The sequence below is a fragment of the Acomys minous genome (assembly GCF_964271855.1).
Source record: "Acomys minous genome assembly, chromosome: 4".
In the NCBI taxonomy this organism is placed as follows: Eukaryota; Metazoa; Chordata; class Mammalia; order Rodentia; family Muridae; genus Acomys; species Acomys minous.
The window spans coordinates 13,531,117-13,547,563 of record NC_140486.1 but is presented as its reverse complement, the minus strand read 5'-3'; the positions used below and the strand labels follow the sequence as shown (position 1 = coordinate 13,547,563).

Sequence of the window (16,447 nt, the reverse complement as noted above, 5' to 3'; positions counted from 1 at the left end):
TAAAATGGAAATGGAAAGGTAAAGAGCTGAGACTACTAAAAAATTAATTAAAAGAGAGTTCAGTCTTCACAAGATGCTTTTGGGACAGCGTTGTGACTCCCTTGTGCTGGAAAGTGAACGTCTAACCTGTGGCTTTAGAAACTGCTCACTGTGTATGTGCACTTGCTGCACTTACTAAACCAGTTTCTCAGCACTCCACACCCAGCCTGCCTGTGGCTAACCTTCTGGTAAACCTACGTTGCCTGGTCACAGTGTCCAAGCCTGTCACCTCAATAGTTGAGGGGTTGAGGCAAGAGGATTACTGTGAGTTTGAGGCTAGCCTGGGATACATAGTGAGTTTGGGGTTGACATAGGAAACATAATGAACCCTAGTCTCAAAAAAGGAAGTTCAACACTTTTTTCAGTAACCTGAGGTGTCAGCTGTTCCAACAACCAGTGTTACTTGACAGTTACTTACAGACTGGGTAGAGCGCCACTTATTACTTCTGATCAAGAGGTTGTGGCCAGGCCAGCGCTGAGGTGTCCAAGGCTTCGGGGGCGAGGCTTGCTTTCTAAGCCTCCCATTTTGGGCGTTGACAGCGTTGGCTTCCCCAGGGACTGTTGGACCCAGGGCCTTACTTCTTTGCTGATGTGGGTGGGCGGCCTCCCTAGCTGTTTGCCTTTGGGCTTTCCACGTGTTGGCTCTCAAGACTGACTAGTGCGTATGTGTTCCAGACAGGCCTGGGCAGTTTAAGCGAGTGAGTGTTGTAGTAGACCCTGTCTGGTCACCTGTGCCTTAGAAAGTGAGACCTAAGTGTCCAGCTTATTCTTCATTCAGTTCAAGGAATGAGAAATAGCTGGGCGTGGTAGTGCACTCGGGAGGCCCATCTCTGAGTTCCAGGACAGCCAGGGAGAGAGGGACTCTCACAGTAGTTTTAATTAACATCTGTCTGTTGGCTGACTAGAGATACTCAACCCTTTAAAAATAACTTTATTGGTCTTTATATTAATAATGAGAAGTGTGTGGTCGGTTGATTAGTTGGTTTATTTATTGTTCAATTTCTTTTAGTAATTATTTTAAAAATTACTTTATTTCTAATTTTCAAAAATTATGAGGATATGTGGGTGTGTGGGTTTGTGTACATGTGTGCAGTGCCTTGAGGTCAGAAAAGAACATTGGATCCTAGGGAACTGCAGTTACCAGCAATTGGAAGCCACTCAGGATAGGTTCTAGAAGCAAACTCAGGGTACCCCTTAGCAGAAATAAAGAAACAAAGCCAGGCATAGTGGCACATGCCAGTAATCCCAGCACTCTGGGAGACAGAGGCAGAAGCAGGAGGATTTCTCTGAGTTTGAGGCCAGCCTGGTCTACAAAGTGAGTCCAGGACAGCCAAGGCTACACAGAGAAACTGTCTTGAAAAACAAAACAATACAAAAAGAAATAAAGAAATAGACTTGTGTATATGCCTCTGTGTGTGTGTGTGTGTGTGTGTGTGTGTGTGTATGTGCATGCATGTATGTGCATGTGTGTGGGGTGCGCACACATGAGACGAGAGGAAGACATTGGTATCTTTTGGTTACCCTTGGCTATATTCCTTTGAGACTAGGATTCTCACCAAACGGAATGCTTATTAATTTGGCGAGGCTGGCTTGCCAGAGCTCCCAGGATCCGCTTGTCTCTCCCTCACAGCCAAATGTGACCATGCCCAACTTCCACGTGCATGCTGGGGATTCAAACTCTGGTCCTCATGCTTGCAGAGCAAGCGCTCTTCCCCACTGAGCCATCTCCCCCACCCTAGAAACATGCTTCCGCAAACAGGAGTGACATGATTACTGTTGAGGTTCTGCTGCACATGTGCAGTTGGCCTGAGAAGTCACACACTGAAGATGAAATGTGTGTGCGCCGTACTGACTCAGAGGTCATCACTGTCCCTCTGCTGTTGCTTCTCCTCAGTTACACGCTGGGTATTGGTTGCTGATGTTGGTAAACAGGGATAAGCCTGGGGGATGCGGACGGTGTTACAACAGGTCTTCAGAGCAGAGCACTGCTGCTCTCACTACAGCAGCGGTGAGCAGTGGGCTAATAGGGCGGGGAAGTGGAAAGTAGGAAAATAATGGACACAGGATCCAAATGTAAGAACTAATGACTGGAGAGGGTCTGGTATTTTTGACTTAATTTTTATTTTTAACATTTTTTGAAAAATAACCTGAAATATTTGAATATGTAGATTTGACCATTGTGTGAAAGAGCAGTATTTTGATCTTCCTAGCTGATGATTGTTCTGTTTCCCCCGTGTCTTCAGAGATATTACGTATGAGATCTCAGTGGAGGCGATCTCAACAATGGTTGTCTTCCTTTCCTGCCAGCTCTTCCACAAGGAGATTTTGCGACAGAGCATCAGTCACAAGTATTTGATGCAAGGCCCATGGTATGTCCTGTTTTAAAGTTGTGATATTTCGTTTGTTATTTCTAGCAGCATCTTCTTGAGTGTTGTCATTCTCCAGCCTGACATTTCTTCCCATTGTTCCATTGCTCCCTCAGCCAGCACAACCTAAGCCCACATTCTGGTCCTTGCCCACTCTTCCTGTCTGCCTTGCTCCCAGACTGTTGCTTTGTAGAATAGCTTAGCATCTTCTCTTTTCCTTCTTTCTTTCTCTGTGAGCAGTTGTCATGTCCTATTTGCTTATTCAAACTGTTCTTGAATCTTCTTGGCACTAGTCCCTTTGACTCTACAATTATCCCTGGTATCAGCAGGGTACCAGGTAAGGTTACCAAATTAGGCAAGTCCCTAAAACATACTGTGCATAGCCCAGGCACGTCCTCCTGTATTCTTTAAATCCTGTCTGGAGGACATATAGTTCCTAGTGTAATGTGAATGCTTTGTACATAACTGATATACTGAATAGTTTGGAAAATAATGAGGAGTAAAGTTCAGTATAGATAACTTTTTTTCTGACTTTTCAATTTGTGATTAGTTGAAATAGTGGATCTGAGGATGTGGTCCTTGTGAATTCAACAAACTGACTTCTGGAATCGGTGTCTGATCACCTTTTGTTTAGATTATGCTGTTCTGATTTAATGAGACCTAGTTATTTATTACATGCTAAACACACGCTGGACTTTGGGGCTGTGCCTCATAATGAGGATTGCAGAGGAGACAAACCATACTGGCACCTCAGCAGACCACGTTGAAAGCCACTGACAGGAAGGGGGAGAACCCAGGCTTATCTAAACCCTGACAGTGATGGAGCAACCTAGCCTGGCATATTAGGGTTTGACCAGAAATTTAGCTCTTAACAATGCTAGAAGTACAAAAGCTGCATTGTTCATTGATGGAGAAGATGTTAGTAAAATCTTTTTTTCTTTCATTTTAGATTTATTTATTTATTATTTATACAGTGTTCTGCCTGCATGTGTGCTTGCATAACAGAAGAGGGCACCAGATCTCATTATAGATGGCTGTGAGCCACCATGTGATTGCTGGGAATTGAACTCAGGACCTTTGGAAGAGCAGCCTGTGCTCTTAACCACTGAGCCATCTCTCCAGCCCCCTAAAATCTTATTTTCTAAGTCCTCCAGTTTTTATAGTATCATTATAATGTCAAACACATAAACTAGAATATTCTTTTATTGGTTCTTGTGGTTTATCTTGGAAGCCACGGTTATCAATAATTCATACAAAAATCTATCTACAAGTGGACTAGAGATTGTAAAAATTACTTTATCACCTATAATTTAATAACTCTAGTTTCATAGTTAAAAAATGAGTATTGTCATTTGATTCTTGCATTTCTCTGTTGCTTTTTATATAACAACCTTCCTTGAATTGCCAGCTGTACTGTATAATCCACTGAATTTATAATTGCTTGCACTTTTATGTAAATTACAAAGCTCGAGCTTTAAGGATTTGATCCGTGCCTTCTGGTGTGCTAAGAGTCAAGGCTTAAGTCAAGTTGTATGATGCTGTCATATCCCTTGAGGTAGTATTAATGACAGACATATTTCTGCGTTGTTATGCAGAATCAGGAGTTTGATTTTTCCCCTTTTTGTGCAGTCTTCCCTACACCAGCAAACTGGTGAAAACCTTATTGTATAACTTCATCAGACAAGAAAAGCCCCCTCCACCCGGAGCCTATGTCTTCCCTCAGCAGTCAGACGGGGGAGGCCTGCTGTATGGACTGGCGTCAGGCGTAGCAAGTAAGTCCTTTCGACTTCTCATACTTTATCTCTGTAAATGTTGTCTAAGTAGGCATAAGCAATCCTGATCACTTGGCTGCCTGTCATCCATTCAACTGGGTCTTTGCAGCTGGCTAAGTGTAAATATGGAAAGCGCCTCAAGTATCAACCCTTGCAACTCACGCTAAGTGTATACAAAGAATGAATAGATTATTTAGCTATAGAACACACATTTTCACGACAAATGTTTACCTGTAAATGTGTGTATTGTACAAGTTCTACTATGAAGAGAGAGTAACTTGAGCTGCTGGAGGTTGTGGTCCTTGCGTTGTTGTGAGGGTGTGCTGCTCAGGACTTCATCGCACCATCTCGGTGCTTTGTGTGCTTGTTTGTTTTTAAGTAATTTATTCAGATTACGTCTCAATTGTTACCCCTCACTTGTATCTTCCTATTCTACCCTCCCTCCCTCTTTCACCCTATTCCCCTCCCCTAGGTCTGTGACAGAAGGGGACCTCCTCCCCCACCATATGATCACAGCCTATGAGGTCTCATCCTGGTAGCCTGCTTCCCCTTCCTCTGAGTGCCACTGGGTCTCCCCACCAAGGGGAGGTGGTCAAATAGGGAGCACTAGAGTTCATGTCAGGGTCAGTCCCCACTCTGCATACAATGTGGAGAATGTGCTGTCTATTGGCTAGATCTGAATAGGGGTTGTAGGTCTACTGCATGCATTGTCCTTGGTTGGTACAGTAGTTTGAGCAGACCCCCCCCCCCAGGTCCAGATCCACCAGCCTTAATGGTCTTCTTGTAGGTTTCTAGGACCCTCTGGATCCTTCTATTTCCCATTCTCCCATACTTCTCTCATCTGGAGTCCCAATAGGAAGCCCCAGCATCTATCCCGATCTCCTGCTAAGTGAAGACTGGGAGAGGTAGAAGAGTTTGTAACTGAGCACGGTGGCAGGAGGGGGACTGCTGAGTCAAGGCCTTTCCTCCCTCACAGTAGGCATCAGAGCTGCAGGTGTGGCAGGCACCTGCTGAGAAGGATGGCCAGGCTCTGAACTCACACAGCTGAGAACGTAGGCCTCATTGAAAGGAGACATAGCATGACACGGGCAGTCTCCTGCCTGCATTGGCGCACTTACCAGGCTTGATAATTAGCAGTATGCGGTGCAGAATTACAGAGTGCTGGGTCCCAAAGGGGCGTTCCCATTGGAATATGGCCGTGGCTTGCTCCCCACAAGCAGTAACATGGATGGGAGCAGGCAGCACACGACAACATTTACTTCACCGTGAGGCTTGCGGTAGGCTCGTCTGTGGTTTAGGGAACTGATCTATAAGCAGAACTTTCTAGACTTGCCTGCCTTTGTTTTATCTGTGGATCATGAATTGAAATGCATTTGTCCTCCTCGCTCACATCCTTATCTTCAGGGCGAAGGACCCAGCCTAGAATGCCATATTGCATTGTTTCTTCAGTTACTCCCTCACCCCACCCCCAGCACAGTCCTGTTTCAGGTGAGACAGCGGCGTAAAGCTCCCCTGTGACCTCTGAAGGCAGCACAGCAATGGCTTCCTAGTCTCACAGGAAGACTTAACTGCTCTGTTAGTGTCTTCTTTTTCATTCTCTTCCAACTGGTGTAAGTATTTGAAAACTGAGTGTTTCCCGGTATTCTAATGTAATTAGAGTTCTATTCTCCATGAAACAAGTTGATTAATTTCTTTCTTCACAACAGTGGTCATACTTGAAAGATTTTTTTATACAAATTTGTACATAGTTTTAAATTTTTCAGTCCATGTTGAATCAGGTATCTTTGGTGTCATTAGTTTGCTAAGTGACAAAACCAAGAATGTTAAAGCAAACTCATGTCCACACAGCGGGCACCCTCTCTGCTGCGCTCACGTCCACACAGCGGGCACCCTCTCTGCCGCTCTCATGTCCACACAGCGGGCACCCTCTCTGCCGCTCTCATGTCCACACAGCGGGCACCCTCTCTGCCGCTCTCATGTCCACACAGCGGGCACCCTCTCTGCCGCACTCACGTCCACACAGCGGGCACCCTCTCTGCTGCACTCACGTCCACACAGCGGGCACCCTCTCTGCTGCACTCACGTCCACACAGCGGGCACCCTTTCTGCTGCTCTCATGTCCACACAGCGGGCACCCTCTCTGCTGCACTCACGTTCACACAGCGGGCACCCTTTCTGCTGCTCTCATGTCCACACAGCGGGCACCCTCTCTGCAACACTCACGTCCACACAGTGGGCACCCTCTCTGCTGCGCTCACGTCCACACAGTGGGCACCCTCTCTGCTGCGCTCACGTCCACACAGCGGGCACCCTCTCTGCTGCTCTCACGTCCACACAGCGGGCACCCTCTCTGCTGCGCTCACGTCCACACAGCGGGCACCCTCTCTGCTGCGCTCACGTGCACACAGCGGGCACCCTCTCTGCTGCGCTCACGTCCACACAGCGGGCACCCTCTCTGCTGCGCTCACGTCCACACAGCGGGCACCCTCTCTGCTGCGCTCACGTCCACACAGCGGGCACCCTCTCTGCTGCTCTCACGTGCACACAGCGGGCACCCTCTCTGCTGCGCTCACGTCCACACAGCGGGCACCCTCTCTGCTGCGCTCACGTCCACACAGCGGGCACCCTCTCTGCTGCTCTCATGTGCACACAGCGGGCACCCTCTCTGCTGCGCTCACGTCCACACAGCGGGCACCCTCTCTGCTGCGCTCATGTGCACACAGCAGGCACCCTCTCTGCTGCGCTCCCTCCCAGCCCTCACATACAGATATTTTTTTTACTAGGATTGGACTTTTCTTAGATCCAGAAAGTATTTGCTTTGTACTATTGTGTGCATTGTATGCTTTTAAAATTTATTTCCTTCAAAACATTATGTTGTTTTAGAAACTTAGTTTTCAGTCATGGTTTTGCTGATCTGGGGCCTCCTGAGTCACCCATGTCTCTCTAGTTCTTCTCAGTCACTAAAAATATAATTATTCTTTATTCTTGAGAATGTTACACACACACACACACACACACACACACACACACACACACACACAGTCATATCTACCCCCTTTCCCCCAACAAGTCCCCTCCAAACCTCTTCTCCTTGTTTTCTTTTTGACACTCCACTGAATGCAGTTAGTGCTGCCCCATGTAGATGTTTGTACCTTTCAGATACAGGTAGAGCGTTGCTTCATTATTTTAGGATCTCTGAGGCAGGGGTGAGTTTGCCTGGATGTGAGCTCAGCTTGACTCCGAGCCTTGGCTCTTTTCCTTTCACTGTCATTTACCCCCCTCCCCAATTTCCCCACTCCACCCCCCAATTCCCCCACTCCCCCCTCCAACGCCCCCCCTCCCACTCCCGTTACAAATGGGGATGCTTCTTGGCTTACACAGCTTTTTGTTGTTCTGTTTGTTTTGAGGACAGGGCCTTGCTGACCCAGGCTGACCCAGAATCCTCCTGCCTCTGTGTCCTGAGTGCGGGGACAACAGGCTCCCACCACCACACCTGGCTTCTGATATACTAAAAGCTAATATTGGGCTGGCTATTGTGCCATCTTGTCTTTAGTTCCGGAACACAAGAGGCTGAGGCAAAAGGATCCCCACTAATTTGAGTCTAGCCTGGCTACAAATGTGAGACCCTGTCTCAAAAAAACAAAGAACAGCAGCCATGACCGGAGGGGCTAGTTTGTGTCTGTGCTGAGGTGTGGACCTTGCCATTGCAGCCTGTGGTGTCACCTGCTAGTTCCATCCGTTTGCGGGCTGTAGCTACTGCACATGCTCAGTTGCACCCTCATTGTCTGCTCTGTGTTTTATTTTGTGTACTTTCAGGGATGTTCAGAAGTAGAGTGGTGGGACGACTTTGCATCTATCTTAGCCCATCTTTCTGGGATGGTTACTCCTTGCTGTTGTAACAGTTATCTCCTCCTTATTTAAGAGAGAAACCTTTTATTTGGAATCACTTTACACATGTAGAAAACTTCCAAGAATAAAACAATATAAACACCCAGTCCTTTCCATCTCCCACACTTGTTTTGCCATCGTCTTCTTGTTCACACACAAACGTCCCACACTTCAGCTCCAAGCCGCTGAAGGTGAGGTCCCTGTAGCACAGCCCTGGACTCCTTCCCGGAGTAGCTCATGTGATAGAGTGTGCCTGTGTGTCCAACCAGGGAGGGAGGGACTGCTCTCAGCTCACCAGAAGTGAAGAAATGGGAGAGTCTCTTCTATGAAGTGTGGTTTCATCTGTGTGCTGTGAGTTGAGTGTTTTGCTGTGTTTTGGTTTGTCTTTATGATGACCTGATGGTAGCGCAGGCTGTGCTGGAGCTCACTGTGAACCTTCCCCCACCGTGAGGTCACACATTCCACCTGACTCCGTCTCTCAAGTTCTGGGTGACAGGTCTGAGCCACTGCCCTGATTTACAGCTGGGGTTTCTCGTAATTATTTTTCCCTCAGCATCTCTTTCCACTTAGTCCTGTGATGTAGAACATGTTTTTCTTCTTTCTAAAACAGCCGCTTTCATCGTTCAGCAAGTGCCAGGGCAGTGTTGGCTCAGACTAGGAAAAATCCTGCAAGAATTGCTAACACTGTAAAGACACACGGGAGCTTCTGTTTGTTTGTTTCTGTTATTAAGAGTAATGACAGTTTACATATAGACTTTTTAAAAAGCCTTTCAGATGCAGTGAATGTGATCTCTTTCACTGAAAACTGGTTAGAGTGAGTTGTTCATTAATATGTTACTATATTTTGTTATATCTATAATAATACAGATAAATTGTATTTATAGCTTTATAATATAAGAAAAGTTATTTCTTCTTTATAGCACTATGCTGTCAATATACACAAAGACTCAATTGATGTCTCAGTGTTTTGGAATGAGTGATGCTATTTATTAAAATTAATGTCGTAAGTTAAATTTGCAGCTGGTTTATCTTGTAAGCCAATCACAGAATTCTAGAATCACCTGACATACTTTAAAAAGTCTATTTCTGTCTATCTGTTGGTGTTATCTTAGGTCTCAGCTTCCCTAGTCCATAGATATGCAGACACACACACACACACACACACACACACACACACACACACACCTCTTTTCATGTCTCTTAATCTTTATTGGAATTCATATTTCTGTCTCTTCTCTATGCTGGGTGATTTTCTCAGATTCATCCTTCAGTTCAGTTCCCTGACACCTTTCTGTATCTGATACACTGGAATTCTGCTTGAAGTTTCTGACACAACAACAGGCAGAAGTTTCTGTCAGATAACAGCGTGTAATGAAACACAAGCTCCACCACACAGCTGGGTATAGATCATGGGGGAGACTGAGTAAGGTGACTTGTCTGCCAGCTGAGGTGAGATGAGAGTTGGCTAGTTTCTCATGGGTCTTTAGGTGGAGTGGGTGTTCTAGGAGCTAACTAGGGTAGAGGGGAAACAGAGTCCGAGTGTGATGACTAACCCTGACTGGCACCTTGACCCGGAGACAGCTGGATGCGTTGCCCAGTGCCTCTCCAGGGGGGTTAGCCGAGTGGGGAAGACCTCTCCTGTGGGGGCCTGGAGGAAGCCCCCAGTGCAGGCCCCCTCCTCCTGCTTCAGGCACTGTGGCATGAGCCACCCTGCCATCCCTCGCCAGTTCGGGTGCCTCTGAGCCCTGAGAAGTCTTTTCTTACTTAAACTGTGGCTCTCAGATATTTGCCACAGAAAACTGACCGACCCACAGGGTATAGGCAGAAAAGACGGGGGGGGGGGGGCAGTCAGACTAGCTAGAGATATGTATGGAGCGCTTGCCTTTCGTAGGCCTTAACATCGCTGATAAAGAAATGATGTTCTCAAGCATAAGAAGGGATATTCTGCCTCTTTTACAATAAGGGCAGAGACTGTGTGTGGATTTTAAAGGAGGAAGTTCATTTTGAATTAATTCTAATTGTTTTCACTTAAGACCCATGAGAGGCCCAGAGTGGAGGCCCACTAGAAACACATCACGTGCTGAAGTCAGAGCAAGCTGAGTGACTGTGAGCTTGTTGTGCAGCTGTGTGTAATCGCTGTGGGACATGGTGTGTGTAGATGGAGCGTCACATTTCATCAAGGTCAGGCTCTGCCAGGCAGATAGACCAGAAGGAATGAAGACTTGAGAAGGAGCATGGAGGCAGGATGTCTGCGCTGAGCCGCAGAGTCCAGAAGACGGAGGAGGGAAGTACGCATGCCGTGAGGCTGGTGATGGCTGGGGGAAAATCATTCACCCCGGAATTATTGAGTCAGGAGCTAGAGAAACGAGGTGGGCACCAGAGAGCGAAGACTGGGATTCAGAACTGTAGTGGAGGTGCAGCTGTTAGTAAAGCCCGTGCAGCAGCCAGTGGCCATGCAGGTGTGGAAATAGCTGGAGGAAATGCAAGCAGGCAAAGACTAGGGCTGCATTTCCGGTGAGTTGTTGAGGGTAAGTTGAAAATTTTTTATATATTATTTATTTTTATTTTATGTACATTGGTGTTTTGCCTGCATGTATGTCTGTGTGAGGGTGTCAGATCTTGGAGTAACAGACAGTTGTGAGCTGCCATGTAGTGCTGGGAATTGAACCTGGGTCCTTTGGAAGAGCAGTCAGTGCTCTTAACCGCTGAGCCATCTCTCCAGCCCCATAAATTGAAATCTTAAATGAGCACTGGGTGATGTGGAGGGGAGGATAGCAGAGTGGGTGCTGGCATCGTCAATGATCAGGGTTGACGGGCAGGGAGGTTTGAGGGGTAGGGTGGTCTGGTGGGACGGTTCAGGGGCTTTGTGTTGTGTGGGGAACGATGCTGCGGAAGCATCCATGTGAGCTCTGCCTGTCGTAGAGAACACACATCACTACTAGAGAGGGTTTCTGAGAAAGAACTGTCCTGGGGGTGCACTGAGATCAGGGCGTGCAAAGAGACAGGCTGAAGTCACAAGGTTTGCTGGTGAAAGATGCGTGTTTCAGGAGTCAAAGTGCTGAGATGGAGAGATGGGGGGGTGTGTGTATATCGCGTGGCTCTGAGCCCCAGTGCTGCAGCCTAGGTCTCTGTTGGTCAGGGTGGAGGGGCATATAGGGCATAATGGGAAGAGTGAGTAGTCACTTCTAATTACAGTGTATGACAGTCTTGTCTTGTGAGCTTGTCGACCTCTTGGCCACGGGTGTGTTCACACCTCTGGGAGCCTGTCTTACCCTGTGGCCGGATGTGTCTAGTGGAAGAAGGCGTGGCCTTACCAGTTTTGAATCACTATATTCTTGTAGGTTAGCCAGAAAACCCATTGCCACCACATTCATCATTTTAAGCTCGCTTAATAATTTTATATATTAAAAGGTAGCGCTGCATCAGTCAAAGACCGTGACCAATTGTAAACCAAATGGATAGTATGCCAACACCGGCCTCCTGCCATGTTGTGGGGATATCAGGCACCTGTGTTTATGTTTGTGTGTCTATATGTACATATCCATGCAGTGAGTTCCATAGCAGCCTGCTTTCTTCAACTAGGAGATTTAGTTAGGATAAAGATGGCAATTATCCTAGAGGATTATGAAAACAAAATACAGCATCCTATAATTTGTTCAGTAATTTAATATAGGTCAGTATTGATCACAAGTTAAAATTAACATTACATACTTTTAAGCTCTTCATTTATAGGAAAGTAAGAAAGGACTTAAATTTGTGGCCTGTTTGTGGTGCTTTCCCCCCCACCCCACCCCACCCTCGATTTATTTTATGTAAAACAGGGACAGAGTGAATGTTTGGTTCTCTGGGGCTAGGGATATTTCATTTACATGTAACTGCATAGCCTTGTCACAAGAAGGGGGACACAGTACTTAATTATCCTATGGGCAGCAGGGGTGGGGCATGGGAGAAGACCTCCAGGTATGGTTGAGATGTGGGAAAAGGTCATGGTTGAAAGCTAAGGTACCAAGACACCTCATTAGAGTGGAGAGTATTTCCAGGAATCCCTAGGTGCACTCTGAACAAGTTTCTTATCGGCAAGGGGCTGGGCCTGTAATCTCCCTGAGGGCTGTGTGTCACTCCTTGGAGGATCTGGGCTTTCCCCACATCAGGAGGAGAGGAGGGAAGCCAGCGGAGAAAGGGAGTGTGTCTTTTTTAGCACCACGCTCAGGAGCTATCCAGTGATGCCAGACTTTTACCTTAATAACAGAGTTCAACGTCTCCCCCTGTTTTATCTTGTAAAGGAGGGGTGTCATCGTAGTTCTTCAGCCTCTGTGCTGGGGACTGCTTGGTACTGAACCAGACCCAACTGGCAGTATCTAGTAATATTGCTCATTTGCCATTTTAAGAGTGGATGAGGCAGAGTGCCAGGAGGAGCAGGGCTCCAGTAGCTAGTGTGACGCCAAGGAGGGGAAGGAGCCAAGCTACCAAAGGGTTTGAGTACCCTGGGGTCGGGCTGTGGGGACATAGCATGCTGGGGGATCTCGCTGGAAATCTTTGAGCATTCATTCATCTTGTCCCACCAGCCCAGATTCCCTGGTGTAAAAACAGCAGTCAGAAAGTCCAGGGCTCCCTGGTATAGAAGGCAGTCCCCGCCAGAGAGGTGATCTGGCACTGCAGGGACTGGGGACTGTCTGCAGCGGAAGCCATTACCTGGTCAAGTTTGTCCTGGAAGTCACTGGCCAGATGGTGTCTGTGGAGGAGGGCTGCTCCAGCGGCTCCCTTGGCACCCAGGGAGACATCAAGGCCCAGGCTGATGAGCAGAGGGATGAAGATCTCTCTCCTTTGAGTTCCTCGGGCTCGTAGACATAAAGCTGGGGAGCAATCATTATGGGGGCACAGAAGCTTTGAAAAGGATGGTTAATGCAGGAACCGCTAGTATCCTCACACCAGAGAAGAAGGAGTGTGAGCACCCGTTGTCTTGGTGATGGTGATGTAGCAGGACCAGGTAGGGTGGAGTCTTGAGGAGGACCCTACAAGGCAAAGGGGGAGGGGTAGATGGAAGAGAGGAATGCCTTGTGACTTTCAGGTGTGTGTGGGTCGCTGGGCCTCATGAGGGGAGATGCTAATTTGAACAGCTGCTAATAGCAGCCCGGAAAGGGATGCGCAGGAAAAGCATTGGGAAGAGTTGGGGTGGGTGGTTAAGGAGGGGAGGTCAGCTGTATATTGAGCGTATTGTAACCAGGAAAGGGTAGTCTGAAGCTCCTTCTGAGTTTGATCCTTTTGGTTCCGCAGTTCATGCTTTTCCATCAGGAAACCAATGGCGCTCAGGCCATCCCAAGCAAGAAGCGCACACTTTCAGGTGTCTGGGCCTCTTGGGAAACACAGAACAACAGAGGATTGTGTTTCTTAGTAATAAAGGTGGATACATCTGTTTCAGAGTCTTGGAAATGGATGGGAAACAGAATTGGCAATGTTTTCTTCATTTTTAGCTTATAAAAAAGATGACAAGAAGCCTGCATTGGTAGTCAGTGTTCCCTTGTGATTGCTTGTTTTTAAGTGGTTGGCCTCTTTCAGTACAAGACATTTTTAGAAAACGTGTGTGGTTCTATTGTCTTTAAGTAGATTTTCCAAGAGCTCGCCAAGCCTGTGCAGCATTACGCGCGCACGCGAACACAGCGTGATTCATTATGCTGAGAGAGAGGGAAGGGGTGGGACCCAGTCCTCTCCGTGCATGGCAGGGCTCCCACTCTTTCTCTCAGAAAACCTGGGGTGCCATGCAGCAATGACTTCCTGACAGATGGACTGAGGGCGGGTGTCAGTGTCAGTCTGGTGATGCTTTCTGCTTTTCGTGATCCTCAGATAAGAGACAAGCCTCCTGCCCAACCCTGGCTAGTGTCTGCTCAGGAACCTGCTTGCTCGACTGAATGCTGTCAGGGTAGGTTTCAATCCCATGAGCACTTTCAGGCCCTTCCTAAACCCAGCATTAACTCCCCTCCACACTGTACATTTACTACACATTATTTTCATTTTGCAGATTATTCATGTTTTGATAACTTCTGAATTCATTACGTTAAAACCTTCTTTTTAACATTTCTGTATGTGTCTTTCCCATTTCCAGCCATCTAGTTTCCAGTTCCTTTCACCTCACCCCTGCCCTGTGGTGGAGATGGCATTGTAGCTGCCTTCGTTGAGGCCACCACGCTCAGTAGCCTCCAGAGCTGAGGCCTGCTTCCTGCTCTTAGCGCACCTGAGGTGCTTTACAGGGAGCTCCAGCCATGATTTTCAGAATATCCGCTCAGCCAGGGAGCAAGTTGGGGATCCTCTTACTGTGCCCACAGTGATCTCGCATGGAACCACGCCTACCTTTCAGAGAAGTAGCATCTGGAGGCAGTGCAGAAAACTAACTGAAAGGCAGGAGTGCTTCATGACATCCGGGCACTCAGTTGACGTGTGCTCTTTCAGAGTGCTACTTAAATGCTAATATAAGCAATTAACTTAATATTTGGCAATGGAAATTTTTTTCTTTTCTTTTCTTTTTTTTTTTTTCGAGACAGGGTTTCTCTGTGTAGACTTGGCTGTCCTAGACTTCTTTGTAGATCAGGCCGGCCTGGAACTCATAGTGATCCACCTGCCTCTGCCTTCCAAGTGGACAGTGGGAAACTTATTTGTGGACTCCAAATTGATTCTTTCTGAATATTGGTATTACTGAAGTTAATTATTCCCTATGTCTTTTAGTATATGAAATTGGTGTGTTAATTGTTTATAGCAAAATCATAAATAATTCAGGCTTCAATTGTTATTTTTATTTGGCAAAAATAAGGAATTCGTATGTATATTTTTATATAAGACAAGAATTAATCTGCAAAACATGGAAACTGAAAGCCTTGCTTTTTCCCTGTTTTGATAATAAAAACAGTGGTGGATTATAGTGGTACAAAGTGATTAAACCATGGTGAAGAAGGGAGCTTCCTTCTATGGGGACAGAAGAGGTGTGTGCGAATAATGAGGAGTCTAGACACAGCCAGGTTGGGGGCTCTTTGCACTGTGGGAATTCCTGAGCTGAGGGAGTGAGTGGTTATGGCCACACCCATCATCATCATCATCACTATCACCATCTTATAATAAGGAATGCATACTGTATTGTTTTTCTTTTCCTTAGTGAAAATACTTTTTTTTCTTTTTGTTTTTTTTGAGACAGGATTTCTTTGTGTAGCCTTAGCTGTCCTGCAGCTCACTCTGTAGACCAGGCTGGCCTTAAACTGAGATATCTGTCTGCCTTTGCCTCCTGAATACTGGGATTAAAAGTTCGTGCCACCACGCCCGGCTAGGAAAAGACTTTCTTAAATGTAATATATCAACAGGTACAGGTAATTAGCATTTAGCTTAACTATTACAAAATCACATACCGAGTTAAGTCAAATGGTCCTAGTGTAACCAGAATCTTTTCTTAGCCATTTTCCTAATGATTTTTCTTCCCACAAATAAAGAAACCCTAACCCGACTTGTACAACTACAGATTATTTATTTTTAATGAGCATGACGTCTTTACACCTGTACATTAAGGCTTTGTCTGTACTCTTCTCCCCACCAATATCTGGTATTGAAGGTTAGTTTTGCCTGTGTTTGAGCTTTGTTTTGGTAGAATTGATTCTATTTGTCTTCTTCTGTTTATTTGTGAAATTCATATTTTGTGGGAAACATAGTCCATTCATTTTTTTTATTACAATGTATTATCACATTTTGAAATCATCCAACATTTTATTTATTCTTTAAGTTGCAGTATGTATTTGGTTTATGTCTGAATTTGGGCTGTTAAATACTTACGGTCTCTACATTTTCATTCTGCTCCTTGTTTCTTTCATCGCAGACCTTGCTTGCAACATTAAGTGTCTAGTCTGCATTCCTCTTCACACTGCACTTGTTGTTTTTTGGTTTTTGTTTTCTACCTCATTTGCTCCTTTTCACTGTAGATCTGCATGCGAGTGACTACTAATAACAGACTCAGGGTTAGGCTGTTTTAAAGTCTCCTCTGCCAAAGCAGTTAGGCAAGTTTTTGAGACAAAGTCAGAAAACAGCCACATTCTTTGCCAAAATATCCCAAGAATGATCTTTAGCCCACTTGCTAATATTGCTCCCCCTTGAAACCTCATGAGCTGGGTCTCCACAGTCCACATGGCTCTCAGCACCACTGTCCAAGGGCCCATAGGATCCACAGTCCACATGGCTCTCAGCACCGCTGTCCAAGGGCCCATAGGATCCACAGTCCACATGGCTCTCAGCACCACTGTCCAAGGGCCCATGGGATCCACAGTCCACATGGCTCTCAGCACCGCTGTCCAAGGGCCCATGGGATCCACAGTCCACATGGCTCTCAGCACCGCTGTCCAAGGGCCCATGGGA

General features: G+C 46.5%; 1 protein-coding gene across 3 annotated transcripts in view; it reads left to right on the top strand.

The window, feature by feature from the left end:
* Window positions 1-16,447, top strand: part of DYM (dymeclin) — a 272,781-nt gene that overhangs the window by 61,248 nt on the left and 195,086 nt on the right. For all 3 annotated transcript variants that reach the window (XM_084781008.1, XM_084781006.1, XM_084781007.1), the window contains exons 7-8: window positions 2,283-2,408; window positions 4,035-4,177. In XM_084781008.1, the coding sequence (XP_084637134.1) occupies window positions 2,283-2,408; window positions 4,035-4,177 (269 nt within the window). The remainder of the gene's footprint in view (window positions 1-2,282; window positions 2,409-4,034; window positions 4,178-16,447) is intronic.